This window comes from Urocitellus parryii, chromosome 6 (genome assembly GCF_045843805.1).
Source record: "Urocitellus parryii isolate mUroPar1 chromosome 6, mUroPar1.hap1, whole genome shotgun sequence".
NCBI classification, from domain to species: domain Eukaryota; kingdom Metazoa; phylum Chordata; class Mammalia; order Rodentia; family Sciuridae; genus Urocitellus; species Urocitellus parryii.
This window is the reverse complement of record NC_135536.1, coordinates 150,896,495-150,913,805: the sequence shown is the minus strand read 5'-3', so window position 1 is coordinate 150,913,805 and position 17,311 is coordinate 150,896,495. Positions and strand designations below refer to the sequence as shown.

Here is a 17,311-nt window from a genome sequence, read left to right as displayed (position 1 = left end):
TGTCCTGGAACTTGCAGCAGCACCCAGACTGGGGAGAGATTGTCACCCACAGACATGCAGCCTCTTGCATAATCTATATCCTGTCAGGGCTACACCATATATTCCTGTTTCATGGTAGAGTGTTTCGAGTGTGTGAGTCCCTTCAACCTGAGGTTCCTCGAGAAAGCAGGAAGTACTTGGTATGGACCCTACTCAGAAAGCTTGACTGCACATGAGGTTGGGCCCCTGACTTCCAGTGATATGGGCTGGAGTCCCATGGGTCATGGTACCACAGAATCCACATGTGAGGGTAAGGGCCAAAAGTAGCTTGCTGAGGCATAGTACTCACTTTTATATTTTAAGAAGGAATCCAGTTTATTCAGGTATATATTTTTTAAGTTCTAAAACAATACTTACAAACAAGCAGGATATTTTGCCTGTAATATTTGCTAAAATTTTATTTTGTTCTGAGACTCAAAATATATACTTGAGGGCTGGGGTTGTTGCTCAACGGTAGAATGCTTGCCTAGCACATTCGAGGCCCTGGGTTCGATCCTCAGAACCACATAAAATAAACAAAACTATTGTGTCCAACTCAAAAATAAATTTTTTAAAAAGAATATATACTTGAAGAGAAAAAATGCTGTAATTTTATATATTCTGTTTCCAAATGTAGATTGTTGAATATTAACTGTATATTTAGATAAGGTTAAGGTTTATTCTTTTTCTCTTTTTTTAAGAAATTAAAATCCATGAAACAGAAAATTCTTAAAGACAATGTCAATAGAATCTGAAAGTGGTTTAATGAAACGCCTCAACAAGAATATTCAATTTTTGTTTTAAAGAAAGAGCCCTTAACTAGAAATACATAATTGTGTTTTACTAATAGAAATATTTTTAATAGTTGGTCTTTAATCTCAGCTACCCAGGAGGCTTAGGCAGTAGGATTGCAAGTTTGAGACCAGCCTGAGCAATTTAGTGAGACCCCATCTCAAAATTTTAAAAATGCTGGGGATTTAACTCAGTGGCAGAACATTTGCCTGGCATGCACAAGGCCCTGGGTTCATCTCCCCTCTCTCGCCCCCATACCATAAACACAAAAGAAATATTTTTAATAATAAACTTTATAATATCTTTCTATTACCAAACACATATCAAATTGCTGAGGCAGTCACTTAAATATATGCTATTTTAATTTTGCTTTAATTTTATAGTCTTTTAAAATTTCTATTTCTTTTTCTTGCAGTCTTTCCCTTTTTAAAATTTTTTTTTAATATTTATTTTTTTTAGTTTTAGGTGGACACAATATCTTTATTTTTATTTTTATGTGGTGCTGAGAATCAAACCCAGTGCCTCACGCATGCTAGGCGAGCACGCTACTACTTGAGCCACATCCCCAGCCCAGGCTTTCCCTTTTTAAAGATCAGTTTTGTTAGAACAACACTAAATATCCTGAATTCCACTTTAGTTGGGTAATGTGACAAATGAGGCTTATCTAGGGGGTTCCTGGTGTTTTCCTAAATTAGTCAGTCAACCACAATACTTACTTTTCATCATTTGCAAACTTAATTCCACTGCTTGTAATGGGATCCAGGAAGAACCAGTCAAACCCAGGAAAGTATCGATATATCTGAAGACAAGATGGAAACCATTTTCATAAGAACTTATTAAGATATTTATGTGGAAGGCAAAAAGGTCAAGCACTCAGTTTAAGTTCAGGAATTTACAATATAATACCCTTAAATACCTATCTCTGTAGCAGAGGGGACAACTCCTACCCCCTGCTTTGTGATTAGGGGCAGAAAACTAACCCACCAGGCCCATAAACAGGCTATAGCAGGAGCTGCCTGCAAATGGGGCTCCTGCACCTCAGTGCTGTCACCAAAATCCAGTTCAGAAGCCACACTTCCCATAGACACGAGGGCTGCCATCTCCAAGAAAATGAAGGTCTGTGGCTGCTTTCCTCATGCAATTTCAGAGAAAATGCAATTTCAGAAATTAAGACAAAATAAAAGGCTTCTGCAGCTGCTTGAGATCAAGGTGGTCCAAAACACAGGGCTCAGAATGCACAGTAGGAAGGAGAGAATAAGGGATCAGAATTTATTAGAAGGGTCCAAGGCTTCAGTCACAGATAGTGAGAGACACAAGGGCTAATTCACCCTGGAATCTCCAGTGAGAGTTACATGGGTTTCACACAAAGACATGATGGGGAGGCCAGACTCCCCAATCCACCCTGCCTGGCTCCCAAGCAGAGAGTACTGGATACCCACCAGCTCCATCCCTGGGGTGGGAGCCAGGACATCTGCCTCAGCCTGGGTTGAGCCCCACAGGCTTGCTTAATAGCAACATGGTGGGCAGTGACAACACGTGGGCAACAGTACTATGCAAGTAATGAGACCACATGGGAAGGCCTCCTGGCGGCCAGCTGCCCTTCAACAATCCAACTCTTCCATCCTACTTGGCTGCAAAGTTATGAGTTTTCTGGGAAGCTCTGCAGGCAGGCCAGTGCCTAGAACTAGGATTCATTTTTTAATGAAATCTGTATTCATGAGAATATTTAAATTATATTTTTATAATTATTATTCTTATTTGTAATTATCCACTTAGCTACTTTTATATGTTATAGTAATTATCTTAATAATGAAAAAAATTTAGTTTTTAATAAAATCTGCACTTACCACTGAAAATGGATGGCTCTTTGCTTCTTCTCGGATATTAGTGAATGGAGATTCCAATATAAGGGCATCTGGAGGTGTCTCTAGATAAACAAAATCACAAACAAAGGTCTGAGTGGCCCAGGTGAAGGCTCCATGTGAGAGTTCCCCTGATGGGACAGTAAGTCTAAGGGGCATCTCTTCCATATGGCAATCCACCCCTGTCAGTCAGGTGTGGGGGGTGCCCACGAGGGGGCCCCAGGTGGCTTCCAAGCATCCTATGGGAGGCTTGGGTCAACCCAGAATCTCCACCCTTGATGCCCAGCTAGTGCCATCACTGTGCTGCTTGCTGGCCAGCCCTGGCATCCTCAAGAACTTGCAGTAGGTGCTGGAATGCTAATTGTTAGGATGAGGGGCCCAGCTCAGGGCAGCAGAGGTCTGTACCTCGCTCACAGAGGCGCCGTACTAGATTTGTCGCCACCCTAGAAAGAAAGAAAAATACAGTTCAGTTGAATTATGACCAAAATTGTTTTGATGAGATTGTCCTGATCCTGGAGAACATTCAGAGAAGCTCTGGGACCTGAGAAACTAATGATGGGGTTTCAAGGCAGAGTAGGGGTAATAAAATGTCTCCAAGGAGGAGGGCACAGGCCACCTGCTGACCCCTCTGACAAGGTGCCTTTGACTCCCACCCTGTCAGTGGGGAGGAGATTGGGGTCTGCATGCACCCTTCCTGGAGATGGCAGTATTAATCACCAACAAGGACCAGGGGCCTATCACCATCCCAGGATCACACAGGGCAGGTCCACGTAGACAGTCACAGGAATAGTTGGTGTCCCTGCATTAGGGCCTGCCATGAGGCACACTAATCATTTTCCAAAAGGAATAGGGGCTCTGCACTACATACTTCCAACCTACAGGATGCAGTCCAAGTGAGGAGCAAGAGCTGAGAAAAGGCCAAGTCACTGTCTCTGAAGGAAAAGGTGGAAGGAAGAGGGGCAGCTACAGAAGGCTCCTTTCAGAAATATCCTAGACCTTGCATCAGCAGAAGCAATTCAGGTTGTACACAAATGGACTTAGGATGCTTCCTGTCTTGGCAGATTTAGGATGCAGACAACACATTGCTCCTCCCCTACACTTTTTGGTGTCTAAATGGCAAAGCTGCTTAATAACATTTCTAGCTTGCACACTTGGACTTGATGGCCTGCCCATGCTCTTCAAAGTCATATCTGACACAAAGCCCTAGTACCCGCACAGCAGGAGCATTGTTCCATTTGCACTGGGTGAGGGCCCTCTGCAGAGATATTCGACTCTGTTACAACTACCCCTGTTTGTCCTAAGGTACTTCCTGGGATACAGAGTTATAGCAGTTCAGTCCCTTTGAGGTACTCTGTGGTGCTTTACCCTCCACTACAGGTACCAGGAATCAGGATTGTTGAGACTGATGGTGTCTCAGGGTCAGAGGCATCCTCAAGGCCAGGGGCTCTTTTCAGATCCCAGGCTGGAGTGTCACCTGGAAGTCCACTAAAGTTCACTCCTGCTGGAAGCTCTTACCCAGTGCCCAGGGAATGGCCCCAAATATACACAGGGTTGTCACCACTCCTTGCTTTGATCCAGTCAAAAACGTGGAGTGCATCATATGTCATGCCCCGCTCCGATGGTGTTCCTACTGAGTCACCCCAACCTGCAAGAGAGGAACAGCAGGTAGGAGAAGGAAGTCAAAGGCAAATCATGAAACCAGGAGAGCGACAGTAGAGAAGCTGTCTGCTGAATGCCTTTGGTCCCACCCACATTGCTGGCAGACTGGGTGTTAGGGGAGGGAGAGGCCCTCACTTACCCTCCAGCACTGGTGAGGGAAGATGGGAGGGCCTGGCAGTGATCTTTCCTGTCCCCCGATGACTGGACAAACCAGAGGTTTCCAGTCATTCTAAGTAGGTGGGCTGCATACTTGGTGACTAACAGAACAGAGTCAACAAAATACATGCCAGAACCTCAGACACATACCCTGAAAGGGCTGCCTACAAGTATGGGCATCTCTAAGGCCAGGCCAGAGGCTCTCCTCCTTCCTTTCCCTGATGGGAGACTAACCTTCCAACACTTAAGCCCAGTGGTGGGGCTAGTTCAAGAAGGAATGCTGACAGACCCAGCCAGGAAGAGCCTATCCTGCCCAAGGTCTGAAGAAAAGCAGAGCTGGAATAGGAAGGAGGATTTCCAGGCTCAAGGCAACTCTGATCCTCCCCAACTGCTCCTCCTCCCATCTCCTGCAAAGGTTAAGTGCAATTGTCTTTCTAGCAGTTCAGCAGTGAGTCATCATCAAATGAAATGAAAGCACTACCAGGTTCAGAAGAGCTGGTCCTGCTGCATAAGCAAACCCCAGTTAATGCAAAAGGACAGAAGGAAAAGGCTCCCTGACCTCAGAGGAAGGAGGGGTGAGGAAGGACAGGGTAAGTCTGAAGACTCAAGACACCCTGTGGGTGACAGGGACATAGGAATATGGAAGTAGAAGGAGAGAGAGAGGAGTGACAGAAATATGGAGGTGGTCCATCGAGACAGGAATAGAGAGACAGAAAAATAGTCAAAGGTGGAACTAGGGGGTCACTCATACTACTCAGAAATGCAGAGATGCAGTAAGAACTGAAAAGAGAAGGTGTTGTGGGGTGCTTTTCATGACAGCCATACAGGGTGGTGAACAAAGAGGAAGTGGCCCCTTATTGTTATCCTAAGATGTCCAGCATGTAACAGGAAGAGGAAAGGATGATAAAGTGAACTACTTTCCAAGCTCTTCCAAATATGGAAGAGTATTCTTTTAAATTGGCTTTTTACTGTTGATACAAAGCACTTCTACTGCTTGTTAAGGTAGAATATTTGTAACGTACATCAAACTGTGGATTCTTATTTTTTTTTTTTTGAGAGAGAGTGAGAGAGGAGAGAGAGAGAGAGAGAGAATTTTTAATATTTATTTTTTAGTTATCGGTGGACACAACATCTTTGTTGGTATGTGGTGCTGAGGATCGAACCCGGGCCGCACGCATGCCAGGCGAGCGCGCTACCGCTTGAGCCACATCCCCAGCCCAAACTGTGGATTCTTGATTTGTCTACTAGCAAAACCTGATTCATTCAAAACAGAAAGAAGTGCTGAGGGTACAGAAGAATTGGTTTTCTTTCTTAATGATTTTATTTCCTATTTCTATTACTTCACAAGGCTGGCTCTGCTGCTGAGCATAAAATTTGCCTAATTTCCAGCTTGGGGAGAGTTTGAATCCAGTTAAGAAAAAGAAAAAACAAAGGCAATGTTTTTTTCATTTAAATGTTGCTGGGACACATGTTGGGGTTTCCAGATGCCAGCGCCTATCTTACCAGGTGTTCTCAGGTATCTGTCAGGGGCTTTGCCAGAAAAGTCATTTCTCTGGACCCACATCAGAAAAGACCCAAAGCCTTCACCACCCTTGACATGGTTACAATTGTCACAGGTCATAGACCAACAAAAGCAAGCTGCCAGACCTATAGGCTCTTAGAGCAAGCATGTCCATTAGATACGATTAGGAGAAGTGGGAATGTGCACAGATGCACTCTCAAATCTCACCTCTGTAGTCAAAGGTGACCACATGGTAACCGAGGGAACTCAGCACCTGAAATGTGAAAAATACACATCTTTGGCAACAAATCCAAGCATCTCTGATTGAGGACAACTTGTCTCTTCTAAGCCCATCCAGAGTTCTGTCTTTGTGCCTTGTACACAGTGGAGTCTTCATAACATGCAGACTGACTCCTGCTTGGATCTGCTAGTGCAGGATGTGCTGACTTCCTTTGCCTAAGGAACATGGAAAGGGCACGTCTTCTGCTGCTTAGATGGCTGAAGCACCCAGTACAGCACTCTGTTCATGCTGCAGGATAGCTCAGTGTCAGCCTCCTTGTGGGCAGACAGCTCTCAGGTGCTGCCAAAGAGCTTTAACAACCCAGCACAACAGCAGACATACAGAAGAGAAATCCACAGCATGGAGACCCCATCTGAGGACACTTACTGCAACCCAGCATCACTCATAATTTTGTGGTTTTGTTGAATTTTTTTATCATGACTAGTTATTTAAAAATCCCTATAGACCAGCTGACCTTTTCTGTTGTGATTATAGACATGGGCCGCTGTGCCTGACTGGGGAACATTTTTAAATTATTGAATTATTTTAATTATTGTTAGGTACTTTTATTTTTAATAGGAAATGCATACCTATAGCTCTACATTCAAAAGACACAAAAGGAAACAGAGCAAGCCCACACTTGCTCCTATCCCTGCCATCTAGCCCCTCCCTAGCTTTCCAGCATCCAGGGACTGTAGTATCCAGAGCTATGCCTCCAGGCATCATTCTGTGCCCTGGTTGGGGTGTAAACAGAGCAATGTGGAGGCTGCTATGCCACTACCATTACCCACAGCTACTTGCCACTTCCCTGTATTTGGGAAGATCTGGTGCCATTCTCCCAGGCAGCCTGGTACTTCCTGCCCATTCCCAGCCCCGTGCAGAGCCAGCATCCAGAGCACAACACAGCATGCCTCCTGCACCTGGTCAGGGAGAGTTACTTCCATGATAGAAACCTCAAGTGCACTGGTAATTTCTCTGGCACTTGCCTTTCCTGACTTGGTCCACACCTCTGCAGATGTTCCTTTCTGCCCTGTTAGCAGATGAAAACATTCCCCTGAGAGAAGGCAAGGGATGGTCAATCCAGGGCACTCAAAAAATAAATAAGTAAACATTAAAAACCCCAAACAAGCCAGGCATGGTGGTTCACACCTGTAATTCCAGAGACTTGGAAAAAGGCTGAAGCAGGAAGATTGAAAATTCAAGGCTAGCCTCAGCAACTTAGTGAGACCTTACCTCAAAATAAAAAATAAAAGAACTGGGGATGCAGTTCAGTAGTAGAGAGTCCCTGGGTTCAATCCCTAGTACCAATAAAACAAAAAAATTAAATACCTTTTAAACACTTTGCCAATAGTTAGGAGATGATTCACAAAGTGCATGGATTCTGATTTTAGAGGCCAGTTAGAGGCAGCATAATGGGAAAAACCCTGGTAAAATCAGCCAGGCACTACCATATAGCACATCTACCGTTACAAGTTATTAATTCAAGTGATTCCCTCTGTTTCTGCCTCCTGGAATAAAACAGTACTGCTCGTTCTGGCCAGCGAGCTGTGGACACTTACCTTATAGAGCTCCACCCGGTGGTCGCCTCCTCTGAAAGGAACAGGAAGTGGGTGTTAGTGCCCCACCTCAGAGAATGATGTCCAAGTCAATCCTGGAGGGTCTGGGATCCCAAACCCATTCCAAGGAGGGACCTATACTGGACAGATGATCTTTTTCTTGGTTCTCTTAATCCTTCTCAGGTTTCCTAAGTGGCCTCAATCTTGCCTCTGGCAGTACTGACTTTTAAAAATTTTTTTGGTACTGGGGATTGAACTCAGAGGTGGTTAACCACTGAGCAATATCCTCAGCCCTTTTTATTTTTTATGTTGAGACAATGCCTTGCTAATTTGCTTTGGGCCTCATTAAGTTGCTGAAACTGGCCTGGAACTTGTGATTCTCCCGCTTACCGAGCTGCTGTGATTACAGGCATGGGTCACTGTGCCTGGCTGAGGAGCATTTTTAAATTATTGAATTATTTTAATTATTGTTAGGTACTTTTATTTTTAATAGGAAATGCATACCTATAGCTCCACATTCAAAAGACACAAAAGGAGTGCTCGCTTCGGCAGCACATATACTAAAAAGACACAAAAGGAAACAGAACAAGCCCACACTTGCTCCTACCCCTGTCATCTAGCCCCTCCCTAGCTTTCTAGCATCCAAGGACTGTAGCATCCAGAGCTGTGCCCCCAACGAAACCTGGATGGGTACCTTTTTGTCCTACTCCACATTTCCTTAGGACTCAGCAGATAGTCAGTGCTCTGCTTAGCAGAGGCTCCCTGTCCTCATCTCTTGGCTCCCCCTACCTTGTGCTAAGGCCAGCCTACTGCTATGGCCAGCCTGTACTGATGTCTCCTCACCCACGTTTGCCCCACCTGTAGACACAGAGACATGTACCACTGTGACCTGGCAATATTTCATCAGGAGAACCTTGCCTCTCACAATAGTATGTGGGGATGGCAGGCTTCCAGCCCCTCTCCAGCACACCTCAGCTTTTGAAGCATCTCTCATTTCTAAGGCTCAGTGCACTAAATGTTTCACATATTTGTACTTCTCTGTATAATGACCATTTATCCCTCATTCCATTTTCTGTCCAGTTGTTCAGCTATTGCAGTGGATAGACCCCACAACAGGGATCAACAAGCATCAGTGAGTCCATTTCTAGTATATGGCTGTGGTGGTGGCACAGTAACGTTGCAGGGAAACAATGATGAAATGGAGGAAAGCCAATATACAGCAGAAGGAAAAATAAAAAGGAATGGTTCCAAGATCAGGAATAAATACTATAAAATGTTTTTAGTTAAATTTGGAAGAGTTCATGGTAGCTGTTTGCTCAATTCCTTCTATAAAGTTAAGAGGAAAAAGGGCTGCTAGGTGTGGTGGTGCATGCCTGGAATTCCAGCTACTTAGGAGGTTGATGCCATAAGTTCAAGGCTAATTTCAGTAATATAGCAACATCATGTCTCAAAATAAAAAAAAATAAAAGGGGCTGGGAATGTACCTCAGTGGCAGAGGGCTTCCTAGCAGGCATGAGTTCCCTCAGTACTGCATAAATAAACAAACAAACGAATGAATGAATGAATGAAAGAAATAGGGGCTGAGAGGATCTGGAAGTGATCTGGATCTGTGATCCTGCAAACTAATGGATCCCAAAACCCTCTAGGAGGTCTTCCCTGGGGGAATCTAGTTAAAGAAGGGGCTCTGAGGACAGGGGTGCAGACAGAACCAGGCAGAATACAGGTGGACCTGTAACACAGGTGGTTTTTGGAGGGTGACAAACTGAAAGTCACATTTCCTCTCAAACCTGAAGTTACAGACAGGCTTTGTCTGTTTTGTTTTTTTTTTAAACCATGTGATTGGAACTGCAGAACTGTGCCTTATTCACTGCCAACTATAGTTTTCTTATTTATAGAAAGATGCTACAAGAGCTGTTTGTAGCCACTTGCTCTTTGGAAAGCAGAAGAGAAACCCTCTGTAGCTTGTCCCACACAGAGAAGAGAACAAAATGCACTGGGCACACGTGACTCAATAGCCAAGCACTCTGTTCTTGGCACAGAGACCATCCTGTGGGCTGTGCTTTTGGCCTTTCTGTAATACCCTCTGCACAGCTTTGCAGTACTGACATCCAGGCCTGCTTTCTCTCTAGAAAGGGCTCTTTATTGTTCTCTCTGATACTTGTGCCTATAAAATATCCTCCCCCTCAACCACCCCAACCCCAGCCCTGTGGGGGCACACTGCCTCCCTGCTAGCTCCTTCTGGCTGTCAGAGGTGACCTAAGGAAGCAGCAGAAACAGTGACTTTAGGGTTCTCAAACAATACTTCACACAGAAAATGCATCTCCCTTCCTCCCCCATCGTGGGCACTCCACAGAGGCTCTTCTGAACAACATCATGTGGTGGAAGGGGCATCAGCTGTCTTTGGGTGGGGAAAGCAACTCCAGTTCAAAGGATGAGCTGTTAAACTCACTCATGAGAAGCATCTGTGATAAAACCATATGGCCTTGTATTTCATCAAGTCTGTTAGGACATGCTGGCATTGCTGGTGTCAGAGCTGCCTCCAGAGAGCTGATCCCATGATGGGTAGCCCAAGAGGACTGGCATATCCACCTACATTAGCTGGGGTCTTTGCTGGCTGCCCTCTGCCTTCAGCCTTCTCTCCTGCCCCTGTCTGTACCCTGAAGCTATCTCACACGTAATACAGACCTGCCTGCCAATCTCAGATGGGGATAATAAACAGAGAAAAACAGTGGTAAGGGGTCAGGAGACATTTCCCCCAAGATGCACTGTAGCCACTGTCAAGTGTCATCAGGACCCTTCCTCTGAGTGACTATCACATCCTCCTTCCTTCTGAGAAATTCTTCTCCCTAAATTACACAGGGACAGGATTTTGTTCTTTAATATTATAGCAGGAAATAGGAAACATCCCCCTCTGGGTGGCCTCCTCCTCCATCTCAATCCAGGGATGGGCTTCAGATAAGTTGACTGGGCACAGCTTCCCACAGTTGCTCAACACTGTGGTCTCCAAGGAAGCAGAGCGAGGTATGCTTTGCAAACCAGACCTGTTAGTCCTTTGCACATAGTTCTGCCTGAGCCTGTTGGAGAAGTTCTGCCTCATGTAAACTTCACTTAAACTCCAGCCTTCCCCCACCCCTAAGAACTCTGCCTTTTTCTTCATTCTTGGGACATTCTCACTCATTGCAATGTAAACTCAATCTATAGGACTCTAGTTTTGCTCCTAGTGGCCTGGGGGCAGTACATTCAGAAAGGAAATGTGCTCTGCAGGGAGGATGCACTGTCTGTGTGGTTTCCTTTACCTCACCTGGTCCCTGCATTCCCATGCAGGTACAAAATGATGGGATGGTTGGAAGCCAAGGCATCCTCATACCACATCTGGTCCTTTCCTTGGGCATTCTTCCACCAGACAGCAGGGATGGTATGCCTAGAGACAGAAGCAGAGGGAGTGGCATGGATAGATACCTCTTCTGCACACAATAGTTAACTATAGGCAGGGTTACAGAGGTAGCTCCAGTCTCAGAAAGCAGAAAGTAGCTCATTACCTACACAAGGATAGAGTAGGGCAGCAGCATTTCCCATCAGTGGAATAAATAACTAGGATCTGCAAGCTGGAAGGCTTATGCTAACAGCTGCAGAAGAAGTGTTTCCTGATTGGCCATGGGCCTCAAAAGCTTGTACTGGTAACAATTAACAAGGTAGGGGAGCCATTTCTGTAGGCAAGAGCCTGCCTGAATTCTGGAGCAGAGCTGGGACAACATGGGATGCAGAGACATGTTCACAATCAACTGGGCTCATTCCATGATCTCAGTCAACTGAGATCATTAGTTTGTTTAGCAAATTCCTCTTTCAGAGAGATACTTTTTTTTTTTTTTGTACTGGGGGGTTGAACCCAGGGGTACTTTATCACTGAGCTAAATCCATAATCCTTTTTATTGTTGATTTTGAGATAGGGTCTTGCTAAATTGCTTAAGGCCTTGCTAAGTTGCTAAGGATAGCCTTGAATTTGCAATCCTCCTGCCTTAGCATCCCCTAAGTTAGTGGGATTATAGGTATGTGCTACTGCACCTGGTTAAGGTTAATTTTAACTCAGGCCAAATTGAATACTATTAATCAACAGGGACGATTTGAATTAATAAGAATTTTCTGTAAATCTTGTTTGCATCTCTAATCCATTCAAGAGGATCACATTTCAGGGTGATTCTGGCCACTATAATTACCATGATAAATCATACAATCAAGCCTCCAGAATAGTAGGTCCACTTTGAAAGTGCTAGAAACTGAGGTGCTTCCAGAAGCCAGTCTATCCCAAACTTTGGGCTCCTGATAGAATTCTAGGAAGCTTCTAGGCAGCAGAAAAGGTCCTATTTCTGGGCCTCTCCTTCAACTTGTTGACATGGGCATTCTAAGCTGATGGCCAAGAATGGCTGTCAGGTGGCACTTGAGCCTTTCTTTCAGGATGCTGACTGATGAGATGATGGTGAGGGCAGTTGTCAATGGAGTCTGTTATATCCTGAGGCTCTGGTATCATCATGAAGGCACAGGGCATGAATGGAGCAGAGACTGGCATCCAGAAATACACTGTATGACTGTTGCTACTTTGAGACTTGATATTAAAATTTTGGGGGGTAACTGATAATTTATGTAGGTGTTGTTGGTGTTTTAAACTTAAATACCATCACCATAAACACCCCTCCTGCAATATGACAGATCCATGTTCATCAGTGGAGTCCAAACCATTCCCATAAAATAGCTCTGAGTAAAATAGTTCAAGCTTCTGACATAAGAAAGTGAGGAGTCCCACAGGAACACGTGTCACTGACTGACAGATGAAATCAAGTCAGAAACTGACAAAAGACTCTAATCCCACAACGAACTTCTAAGAACAAAAATCTCCCTTTTTCTTTAAAGTTCTTTACTAAGGACCATTATTAGAAGTGTCCCCTCGTGTACACTGGGAATCTACTCAAGGCATTTCATTTACAAACTTCTCACATACACAGCAGTTTTCTGAGACAGTGGAAAGAGACTCTATGGCTACTGAAAACTAAACCCGGCTAGATAAAGAGGCAGTGATTCACAGCTGCTTCTGAGGGGGGAAAAAATGCCACAGTGAGACTGGTCAGCTTTGATTCAGTAACATGTGCTTATCTATCTATCTATCTATCTATCTATCTATCTATCTATCTATCTATCTATCTAAATAAACAAACAAACCAAAAAACTAACCAACAAACAAAAAACCAAAGCATTAAAGTGTATTCCAAGGAGACAAAGAGAACTCACAGGGCATAAGTCCAGTTTAAATTTGTGGCAAATAAAGAAAATACTTAGAAGACAGCAAGCACTACCATTGCCACTCCTGAGAAGTGCTACAGGTGGAAATGAATCAAACTGTTTTCAGTAGCTAGATATTCACTTCTCTGAAAAGGTACATTCAAACCTGTGCTTGCAATTATGTGCTTACATTCTCTTTATTTCCAGCTTATTTTTTTGTTTACCTTGGAAATAAAGCTTTTTAAAAATAATCTAGTTTAAAAAGCCTTTGCTGTTTTTAAAACCTCAGGATAGAGTTTGGTGCCACTTCATACTTCACCATCAGGATCAAATGTAGCTGAGATTTCTGTGTGGAATAGGAAAGGGTGAAGGTAAAAGTGAGCAACCAACACTTTGGAGACTAATGTCAAAGACACTAGCAGAGCTAAGCAGGTCTCTCCTAGCCTCTTGGAGAGGCCCCCAAAGTTGGTGCCTCAGCCCTGCAGCTGCATTGCAGTCACTCACCAGACTCCAATAGTCACATCTTCTTCTGGCTGGAGGTAGTAATTGCATGTGTGATTCAAACCTTGATCCTGTGGTTTTTTCAAGTCAATGAAATAGGGAACCCTCACTGTGGGGGGACAAGGAGATAAAAATCACAGTTAGTGGGGGAGGAAGTACATGTACACACATGCACAAACACATGCACACTCACACATAACCCACTCACAAGTGCATACATGCATGTACATGCACACCCATAAAAGCACACCTACTCATAAAATACATGTCTGCACACATACGCCTGTGTCAACAAATACAACGCTTACAGCAGAGGTGAAGCTCTCAAAAAGTAAAAGTACTATTTCTTCAGGATCCCTACCATATGGGACCCCCTAGGCCCAAGCAGGGATGGGTCTGAGGGTTCTGGAGCACTAAGAGCTTCCTAGGTACTGCAGTAAGGATGGGATCTGAGCAGATCTTGGAAACAGAGAGGTTGTTCAAGGTGTGAGGAGATGCAAGAGAATGAAGAAAATGTCCTCAACAGGCCTGAGGAGGCTGCATAAGAGCTCAGCTAAGCTGTGCTTGGAGGTGTGGGCTGGCGTAGGTGGAAGGCTGATGGGAAAGGGGTGATGTATGAGATGTTCTGGGGCTGGACCCACAGGACCCAAGGATCCAATGAATGCAGGAGGTAAAAAGTTTCTAATACTGTCACTTAATGCAGGAAGAACAGCAAAAAAATGAGGTGTGGGGGCAGTGAAATAAATGAGTTCATGGAATCCTGTCCAGAGTAAGTAAAGTTGGGAATGCAATGAGGCAACAGGAGTCCTATAGTGAAGAGGTCACCTGTCAGTAGAATGAGGGCTGAATAAACTGTTGCCCCAAACTGGAAAATCATGGGGCCTTTAGATTGAGGATTATCCAGAACACAAAGGCAGATGAGAGGAGCAGGAAAGGAGCCATTGCACAAGGTACTATGCAACCCCACCCCATTACTGCAGACACAATCAGAGTCAACATAAACAACCCATTTGTGTGTGTGGCTCAGGAAAATACAGAAAGATATATGCCAGGTGTGTGTGTCGGGGGGGGGGGATGCTTAATTTTTCCCTTATATGCCATGGTACTTTCATTTTTTTATTTATTTATTATTTATTTTTTTAAAGAGAGAGTGTGAGAGAGAGGGGGACAGAGAGAGAGAGAGAGAATTTTAATATTTATTTTTTTCTTAGTTCTCGGCGGACACAACATCTTCGTTTGTATGTGGTGCTGAGGATCGAACCCGGGCCGCACACACGCTAGGTGAGCGCGCTACCGCTTGAGCCACATCCCCAGCCCCGCCATGGTACTTTTATTACTTGTGGCAAACACAACCTTTGGAAGAGAAATTTAATTGAAAATGAAAAACTCAAATAAAACCCCCACAAACCCTGAGAAGCAATTTCTTCACTTAAAACAGCAGGCACAGTGACAAAGACTGACGTGTGGCATAACCTCGTCTTTAGGAGGAAGCGCTAGCTGCTGACTGCTTTCTTTGGTGAAGAGAGGGTTTCACTACTAACCTCATACATCATGTGGCACTGTGCTTGTCTAGTTCTCACTTCCTCAAATGCCAAGACTTGAGGAACATTTGCTGAATAAATGAACCATCTGACTCACGAGGACATGGGAACATACATGCTCCTTTCCCAGAAACTCCTGAGTGTCTACCCCATACCATGCCAGGAGACAAATCTTCCACTGGACTGTTGTTTCTGCCACCAACTTCTTAATCCATCTCTTCAATAAGAAGCAGACTAAATTTTAAAAGCTTTCCTGAAGTGTCCTTGTTACAGGCTATCATGTCCCTCCAAAAGATATTTGAAAGTCCCAGTGCCTTGAACCTAAGAATTTGACCTTACTCAGAAACAGGATCTTTATTGAGGTAATTAGGCTTAAATGAGGTCATTAGGTGTATGAGAAGATGGGGCAGAGACTGGACCAATGCATCTACAAGCCAAGGGATGTCAAGGGGTTCTGGCCATCACCAGATGATAGAAGAGGCAACAACAACTCTATCCCAGAGTTCCAGATGAAGTGCAAGCCTGGCTGACATTTTACTGTCAGACTTCTGTCCTCCAGAATTGTGAGGGAGTAAATTTCTGTTTTAAGTTTCCCAGTCTGTGTATTTATTAGGGCACCCCAAGAAATGGACACAACCACAATAAAGGAGCTCAGATTTTATCCTGGCAGGAGGACCCAGTGAAGGCCTAGAAGGTGATTCCACTTCATGACCCACTCCAATGTCTCTACTTTGTTGCTCTATTGCATGCTTTTGGAACCTGAAAGCTAAGGTTTGATGTGCATCACCATCACCATCTAACAACTGTGAGGTAAGATGACGCCCTTAATAAAACTAAGTATTCCAACCTGGTGCCCACTGTCAATCCCTATACCCAGACTCATTTAAGTAGGCCTGCCTCTGAAGCTGGAACTGATCTTCCCCACCCCACAACTAAATGGAGGGTGGTGTCAATTAAGGGCTGATGCACTAGGCCTCTGCTGGCTTGGCTTCAGATCTTGCTCAGTTCTTGTCCAAAGAAGGAGGCCAGTACTAAAACACTGCCCTGGTATTCTAAGAGGATTCCCTGGCCACTGCCAAATGTTCTGAGGATTAGCACTAATCCAGAAAGTTTCCAAGCCCAAGAAATTCAGGAACCAAGAGGCCCTATTTTATTCTAGATAGCCTCATTCTAGGAAGCTGGTCTCCAAATTTCCTTTTATTTAGATTTAGAGGAGGCACAATGAATGCTCTGCAGTTCAGTGGACACCACCCCTTTTACTTAGCAGTCCTCTAGTGTGAGGACTCTCTGACATGAGGCCTGGTCAGTTCCAGGATCAAACAGCTCCAGAGACTTGTGGCTGTAAGAATCACTTAGCCAGTGCTGGACTAAATAAGCAGAAATGTCACCAAGCAAGGGAAGGACAGGGTGTGTGTGAGGTGGAGCTGGCCTGAACAGTGCTGAGAGATATGCCTGGGCTAGAAGTGCCTCAGTCCTGCTGGCTCATACCAGGTGAACATAGGATCCTCTAACCTCCCAGATGATCAGATCTCCCTTGGCTATCAGCCATTTGAGGCCCTAGTGACTAAATGCTGACTGGAGCCCAACCTCCTGCTTAATACAGACTGGAGCAGGGACAGATTGTATGGCCTATGGGCAGCACCACATGAGTGGGCCCCTGGGCAAGGGTACTCCTCTCTATGAATGTTTCTTATAGGCTCACCTCAAACAGGGCTGAGTGCACAGCCCAGGAAATCCACATGTAGGTCCCTGACACCCAGATAAGCAGGACTCACCTGTGTCCTTAGGCTTCTTCCCCAGTTTTTCATTATCTACCTTTTGGCTATGCTGTTGCTATCAGCAACCACAGACATCAACATGCATGATTTAGAAAAGATCTTGCATATACAGGCACTTAGTAGAGTAGGTGAATAAACATGTGAAAGGAATAGAAAGCAACCTACTCTGTAATACTTTTTGTGTGTCTATATGGTACTGGAAATTGAACCCAGTCCCTTCTGCATGTTACCTATGCAAGCCCTACAACTACATCCTCAGCCCTTTTAGATTTTATTTTGAGACATAGTCTCATGTGGTTGCCCAGGCTGGCCTTGCACTTGGGATCCTTCTCCTGCCTCACCCTCCCAAGTATTGGGGGTTATATGGGTGCACCATATTGCCCAACTTGTCATATT

The 17,311-nt window shown here is 44.6% G+C and overlaps 1 protein-coding gene across 1 annotated transcript in view; it reads right to left on the bottom strand.

Annotated features, from left to right (window-relative positions):
- The window catches only part of Abhd12 (abhydrolase domain containing 12, lysophospholipase), a 79,891-nt gene that overhangs the window by 4,952 nt on the left and 57,628 nt on the right, over positions 1–17,311 (bottom strand). The window contains exons 3-10 of the mRNA XM_026393037.2: positions 13,600–13,705; positions 11,126–11,245; positions 7,828–7,858; positions 6,217–6,262; positions 4,188–4,317; positions 3,078–3,115; positions 2,658–2,737; positions 1,527–1,609 (exon numbers count right to left, since the gene is read on the bottom strand). Coding sequence (XP_026248822.1) covers positions 1,527–1,609; positions 2,658–2,737; positions 3,078–3,115; positions 4,188–4,317; positions 6,217–6,262; positions 7,828–7,858; positions 11,126–11,245; positions 13,600–13,705 — 634 coding nt within the window. The remainder of the gene's footprint in view (positions 1–1,526; positions 1,610–2,657; positions 2,738–3,077; positions 3,116–4,187; positions 4,318–6,216; positions 6,263–7,827; positions 7,859–11,125; positions 11,246–13,599; positions 13,706–17,311) is intronic.